The following is a 7787-nucleotide window of genomic DNA, read 5'->3' as shown; positions in this document are numbered from 1 at the left end:
GTTAACCACACCATTAGCAGCTTCTCCATATTTTCATGGATAGATGTCTGCTGTTTAGAAATGATTTTAACGCCCTTGGCTGGAGTTGTAGCCTGTATCGACTCCTTCTGCTTCAGTATGCTGCAGATCGTAGAAGTGCTACGTTCGTACTGCTTCGCCAAGTCGATTACACGCACACCTTGGTCATGTTTTTTGATAATTTCTTTCTTTAATTCAATGCACATCATCCGCTTCTTCTTCTCAGCACTGTCCTTCGCACTTACTTTCTTCATATCCATGGTTGAAAAAACGAAGGTTTGCAAAATAACTGCAAGCACAAATGCGAGCACAACACTGATGCTTCAACTAAGAGCTAACTACCGCTTAAAGTGAACGAGTGAGACACGTGATGCTGGGCTGATGTGGCGTTCACTGTGACGTTTGCTGCGCCAACTAGCGGTGGGGTATCTGAAGCTGGCTCGTAACCCAAATTTTAGCTTGCAACTCAAAGCAAAAAATCAGCCAAGAGATGGCTCATATCTCGAAAACCTCGTTAGTCGGGACACTCGTAAGTCAAGGCCCCACTGTTAGAGAGAAGTAGCACAATATGCGTAGAGAAAAAAATGTCCATGATATATGTTCAGGGATAGTTATTATAGCAGTTTGGCTAGAAAAAAAGCTATGTGTATATTTTAAAATGCACAGAATATAAAGGAGCCAAATTAAAACCAATTAAATTTTGACTTTTTTCTTGTAATGTCTGTCCAGTACAAATCACTTCTAGTACAAAGCACTATAATAATATCCACATTTCAATGAAAGGGAATTAGAAAGTGAATTAAGAAAGTGAAACTTGTGTAGGAAAGTTCCAGCTAATTTCAATATAGAATTCCAAAGTTCTTAGTTAAAAGGAAGTAAGGCTCTTGTTAGGATGTAGGAGAATGCAAAACACCTTATGCTTCCATGGTAACAACAAGAAAAACCTGGACCAAATAAAAAACCTACCTTTCTATGGGGTTAGGGAAGAGTGCAGGATGCCAGTGAGCAGGAACCATTACATAATTAAACCAAGTGTAGGGCTGCCTAATCATGAGGCCCTGTGCAACTGCACAGGTGAAAAACCCATAAAGCTGCCTTACCTGGAAGCCTTAATGACCTGAAATTCAGAGAGAAATATGCCCTTTATAAGTGAGCATGATGCTGTTGCAGCTTCCTTACCCAGAAGTAAGCTCTGTGTTGGCTTGCCATGATTCAGTAATTTTGCAGAGACGAAGAGAAGTCAGGCTGGGCCTTAGGCGTCAGTGTGAGCTTAGGGAACAAACGGGAGTCTGAAAGACACCCAAATGCAAAAAATAAAACAAAATAAAATAAAAAAAATTACCCCACACCTCACTTCCAAATCTTGTTAAAAAAAAAAAAAAAGCAGCAACCATGGAGGAGGGCTGGGAAGTTAGAGCATCTACATAGGCCAATGCATTCTTATAATACTTGGGTTCCAAGGCCCCGACAGAGTTGACTCCAAAGGTGAACCAAAAATATTTAAAACTTCAGTCCAAATCCGTTCCAATGAAATACAAGATATAAGAGGTGGCTTTGAAGAGAGATGTTGGAGGTGGGTTAATCACAGGTGAACTCAATCTAATGAAAGCTGCAGCCAACATTAAAGCTTAATACAAGTATAGAAAGATTTCAAAGGAACAGCCTCTCACTCTAAATGCCAAGGTAAGAAAAAGGCTGTGCTCTCTTAGAACTAAATTAAACTTCAGTCTCCACACTTTTTCCACATAATGTCCAATACACAATAAAACAATTAAAAGACATATAAGAAGTAGGAAAATGGGACCCATAATCAAGAGAAAACAGTTAATACAAACCAATTCACTGAGAATGCAATTATTGTAATTAGCAGATAAGGATTTTAAAACAACTATTATAAATATGTTAAAGGTTTTACAATATATATTGGATTATAATATAGTTCATGAAAATAATGGTGTATTTCAAGAGAAACTGAAATTTTAAAAAGAAACTACTGAAAAATTTGGAATATTAATCATAAGAAAACTGGTGTGTCTATATTAATATCAGAAAAAGTAGACTTCAAGATAGGAATACAGTGGGGCCTTGACTTACGAGTGTCCCGACTAACGAGTTTTTTGAGATACCAGCTGTCTCTCGGCTGATTTTTTGCATTGAGTTGACAGAGTAATTTGAGTTAACGAGCTCCTTAACAAGCTCCTTAACGAGCTTGGTCTCGGAATGAATTAAACTCGTAAGTCAAGGCCCCACTGTATTACCATACCTAATTAAGCTTACTTCATATTGATAAAAGGCCAATTCATTCAGAAGACATATCAGTGCTAACATATCAGTACTAAATGTGTTTGCACCTAATAAAAGAGCTTCAAAATAAATGTAGCAAGAATTGATCAAATGAGAAATATTGTCAAAACCACAATTATATTTGGAGTTCTTAACACATCTCTCTGAGTAATTGATAAATAGGTACATACATAAATCAGTAAGGAGGTAATTTGAATATTATCAAGCAACTTAACCTAATTGACATTTATAGAACATATAGAACATACAACTGCAGAATACACAATCTTTTAAAGTAATGGAATAGGAAACATTCATCATGAAGCTATACCAAATTGTTTATGAGAAATATTGACCTGAAATTTTCTCTATTATAATGTCCTTGTTAAGATTTGGAATTAAGATTATTCTGGCCTAAAAAAAATAAAAATAAAAAGAGTTGGGTAATGTTTTTTTCTCTTCTCTGAAAGAATTTGGAAATCTGAAAGATCAATTCTATTTCTCCTTTAAATGTTTGATAGACCTTGCTGGTGATGCTACCTAAATCTGAAGTTAGGGAGGAGTTTTAAATTGAGATACTGTTATAGTATTAACTAGAGGCCTAGTGCAAAAAATTTGTGCACAGATAAGGTCCCTAGGCCTAGGCCTCACCAATCTGTGGGGCAACTGGTGGGGTGATAGGGGCCCCTTCTCACACCCATCTTGGCTTGGAGCCGCCCACTCACCCACTCGCCCTGCCCCCTGGTGGTCAGTGCACGTCTAAGTCCCGGTTGGTAGTACTCCTGTCCCTGGGGATAATTTGCATATTAGCCTTTTATTATATAGGACAGTGATGGCAAACCTATGACACACATGTCAGAGGTGACACGCGAACTCATTTTTTTTGGTTGATTTTTCTTTGTTAAATGGCATTTAAAAATATAAAATAAATAACAAAAATATAAGTCTTTGTTTTACTATGGTTGCAAATATCAAAAAATTTTTATATGTGACACGGCGCCAGAGTTAAGTTAGAGTTTTTCAAAATGCTGACACACCGAGCTCAAAAGGTTCGCCATCACTGATATAGGAGGAGGATTGTGTTCCTCCCCAACCCAATTCCTATGTGGAAACCCTATCCCCCAATGTGAGTATATTTGGCTATGTTGCCTCTGGGGAAGATATCAAGGTTAAATGAGGTCATAAGGGTGGAACCCTAATCCTATAAAGGTGTCCTTATAAGAAGAGGAAAAGATGCCAGAGAGATATTCCTCTCCCTGAATGCACAAAGGCCATGTGAGAACACAGTGAGAAGACAGCCATCTACAAGCTGGGAAGAGAGATCTCACAAGAAACCAACCCTGATGGCACTTTGATCTTGGATTTCTGGCCTCCACTCCACAACTATGAGAAAATAAATTTCTGTTATTTAAGTTATTTCTATTAATACCCAGTCCATAGTATTCTATTATGGTAGCTAGAGCAGACAAATACAGATAAAATTTCTCAAAATTAATATAGGATCATTCAAGAAGGCTATTTCCACTTATATCAGTTTCAGTAAATTGAGTTTTTCAAGAAAAATAAAAAGAAATGTCAAATAGTTTGACGTAAGTATTTGTTCTTATTATCCTCTTATTGTTTTTACTATCTGCAGGATGTTTCCTTTTTGATTCCTAATATTTGTACTTTGAGTTTTCTCTTTTTTTTCTTGGTCAGTCCCCCCAAGGACTTATCAATTTTATTAATCTTTTCAAAGAAGAAATTTTGGCCTTGTTGCTTTTCTCCAGTGGACATCTGTTTTTAATTTTATTGATTTCTGCTCTTATCTTCATTAGTGCCTTTATTCTATAGACATTTGAGAATATTCCAATGTAAAATGTGATCCTATTATGAAGCTATTTATTTGACAACCCCTGTTCAGGCACACTGAGCTTTCTATCACCATTTAATTCTCATTCTTCAATATGAATAGAAATCCAAGGACTACTTGATATTTAAGGAATAACTATAAAAATTTTAAAAAGATAAAAACAAAAACATAGAAATCAAAACAAATAACTGAAAATAAAATCTGAGAGGATAAAGATAATAGGAATACACGAAAACCTTTAAAATGTCTTTAAGATTCTTAGAAAGATACAAGGTAATATATCCCTGAAACCAAAATAGCATATTATAAAGCAAAAGAGAATTTTTAAAAAGTACAAATACAATGGTATTAATTAAATATTAAACAAAATGTTTGTGTGTGGGGGGCGGGTGGGAGGGTGGAACTGAAGAAATCTGGGAATAGAATTAAAAAGTTAAAGAAAAGAATTACAGGACAAAAGATAAGAATTTAGAGGATTATTCCAGCAAAATGATTTCAACCTAGAAATTTAAATATAGGCAGACTATCAAGTGTGTGACATTTTTCAGATCTGAAAAGTAGTAAAAAAAAAAAAATCACCATCTCTTCCTGTATTAGTTTCATATTGCTGCTATAACAAAGGAGCACAAACTTAGTCACTTAAAATAGCACAGGTTTATTATCTCACAGTTCTGGAAATCTGAGGTCTGAAACGGGTCTGCAGGGCTATGCTGCTTCTGGAGGCAGTAAGGGAGAATGTTTCCTTGCCTTTTCTAGTTTCTAGGAGTCACCTGCATTTCTTTACTCCTTAGCTCCTTCTTCCAACCTCAAAGCCAGCAATGCAGCATCTTCTCCTCTCTCTGTCCTCTGGTCTTCCTCTTATAAGGACACTTGTGATTATGCTTGGCCCACCCAGATATTCAGGGTAACTTCCCCATCTCAGGATCCTTAATTTAATTACATATGCAAGGTTCCTTTTGCCATAAGGATCTGGAGATTAGGATGTGGACATCTTTGGGGGTGGTCATTATGCTGTCTACCATACTCCCATTCATCTTTTCTCAGGAAGGTACTGGAAGATATGTTTCATAAAAACAAAGGACTAAACAAAGAAAAAGTAAACAAGGGATCCAACACAGGAGAGCAGTATTGGATCGTAAAAGCAACTAATACTGAATGAACTAGAGTTAGGACTATCTTGAGGATAAAAAATTAATCTTCTAGATTAACTGATGTGTTTGATTGTGACGTTTTAGCACTTTGGTAGAGTATTTGAGGGCAGATTACAAACGAGCGAGTATAAATATGGCATTTATTAAGATAAAGGAAAGTACCAGGTTGCATGGAAAGTTAACGTGGTGAGGGTTGACTGATACTTACAAATGTTGATTTGAACAAAAACTGTGATATTACTATACTGAGAGATGAGGGGATAAAAAGAGTCGGGGAGGGGGGAGATGAAAAGAAATGTTCCAACACTTAGGGATGGTGTGAAAAAAGAGCTTTGTCATTGACTTCCATAGGAGAAAGTCAATGAATAATGTCTGAGATTGAAAAATCAAGAAATTGCAGTATAACCATATTTTGAAATATGGAGTAAATAACAGAATATTTAAAAGACCTGAAAGAGTTTTCCTTTTGATAAAATTGAAAATAGAACGGAGAGGTTGGGAACCAGAGGGTTTTGGTTAAAGGCCTAGAATGTGGCAAACTGTTAATGCTCACCAATATATGTTTCTTTACATTTCTCAGGCTCCCTTGCAGTTATAGTAGCGGACTTGGGACTAAATTCTGGCCAATGAAATCTGGGAAAAGTGATATATGCATTTTTAGGGCTGATCTCTAAAACTTTTTGTGTGATTCACCAAGCTTTCTTTCTTGTCAGATAAGCTGTGGGCTCCAAGTCCTAGGGGAGAGCAGAACCACTAAAAAAAGAAAAAGAAACCTGTATCCTTAAGTCTAACATTTCATTTGACTAAAAACACCCATAATCAATTTCTTGTGAGACAAAGTTTATTGTATTAAACCACTGAAATTTGGGGGTTTTCTGTGATAGCAGTAAATTCACTATGTTGGTTTTAAAAAAATATATATGACCACAAATTCTTTGACAATCTTTAGAGAAGCAACTTCTATGTCCCTTCTCCTAAACTCTGGACAGGCCTTGTGATTCCTAACCAAAAGAATGTGAGAGAAGTGACACCATATTACCGTTTGAGGCTAGATCAAAAAAGGACATGTAGTTTCTGCCTTGTCCATTGCAACATTTGACTTTGGAGCACTGGGCCTACACTAGGAAGTCTCATTACCCTGCTGCCATGCTATGAGGAACCCCAGGCCACATGGAGAGACCACACATAGGAGCTCTGCTAGCATTCATGGTCTTCCCAGCTGAGTTATCGGAAAAAGCTGTCCTTCTGTGCCCTATTGAACACACAATTCATGAACATAATAAAATGGTTGTTTTAAGACACATATTTTGGAGTAACTTACTGCAGAGCAATAGTAACTCCAATTAATTAATCATATCATTTGTTTTGTAATCTGTGCACTTGAACTAAAGCAGTTAAAGAAGAAAAAAGATGTGAATTATTTATTCTTGGCTTGGAGACTTTCGTTATTGCTACTTCTCTTACCTAGAAAGTTCATCTTTCTCCCTAAAGCAGTGGCCTTCAAACTTTTTAAAGAAAAACACAAAATAAGAAATAGACTTTATAAACATGACCTAGTGTATGCAGGTGTATTATATAAATTGTGTGTGTGTGTGTGTGTGTGTGTGTATACACATACATAATTTGTGGGAAGCCACCGCTTGCCAATACTGTCATGAGCATGCACCAAGGAACGCGGGAGGCTGATGGACTTTGAGCGTTAGCAGGGCTGACGCTAGGCACCGACTGTTCATGTTGAGCTAGCGGTTGCCCGAAGCAACCTCCTGACCTGATAGCCTCCAAGTAAATGTTTACTGGACCTTACTGGTCTTTACTGACCTTTGAGACTGTCTGTCTGTATGTGCTTGCCGTGCTTTACTGAGGGCAAGATGTGTATCTAAAACTGAATAAAAAGCGGACTAGGCCAGGACTCGGTGTGTCTCTTCAGGAAAAGAGGTTCCACCTGGCCCCCAATGCCTCCTAAATGCACATTTCTTGAATAGCATTTTCATTTGTGCGTCGGCCCCTCCTTCAGATCCTGAGTCTCGCCCCGAAGGTTGTGGCAATAATTTAAAACTCCATAAAGCAATGCTTAACCTTACCAAGTGCCATGCACCAATATTTCCACATTATATTACTTCATTTTTTAAAGGCGCAGTTTTGGCTAAATAGATTTCCTTGCTTACACATAGGACCTCCACCAATGGGTCCCACACAATCCCCTTGACTAACACTACTCGAGACTGCAGTCATGCTTGAGCCAAAGGCCTTACTCAAGTCCAACCAAGGAGCCTTCATTGGCCAGTCCATTCTGAGCTGTTTTGAAATCCCTACAATTTATTAGTCATATTTTCTGTACTACCCATGCTTAACTTGATATGGTAAACTCCTCCAGGTCAAGGTTCTGTCCTGTATTTCACTTGCTGAATTCATAGGACACAATATCTAGCCCTTGTATTTCCAACTCTCAGTTGTTACCCACTTTTTAGGCTTGGATTGTCTTT

General features: G+C 37.4%; 1 protein-coding gene across 1 annotated transcript in view; it reads right to left on the bottom strand.

Annotated features, from left to right (window-relative positions):
* The window catches only part of FAM227B (family with sequence similarity 227, member B), a 201768-nt gene extending 200449 nt beyond the window's left edge, over positions 1-1319 (bottom strand). The window contains exon 1 of the mRNA XM_014537823.1: positions 1198-1319. Within this exon, the coding sequence (XP_014393309.1) occupies positions 1198-1227 (30 nt within the window). The 5' untranslated portion in view covers positions 1228-1319. The remainder of the gene's footprint in view (positions 1-1197) is intronic.
* Positions 1320-7787: the final 6468 nt, after the last annotated feature.

The sequence above is a fragment of the Myotis brandtii genome, unplaced genomic scaffold, assembly GCF_000412655.1.
Source record: "Myotis brandtii unplaced genomic scaffold, ASM41265v1 scaffold182, whole genome shotgun sequence".
Taxonomy (NCBI): Eukaryota; Metazoa; Chordata; class Mammalia; order Chiroptera; family Vespertilionidae; genus Myotis; species Myotis brandtii.
Note: the sequence above shows the minus strand (reverse complement) of the source record. Positions and strands in the feature narration are given on the sequence as shown.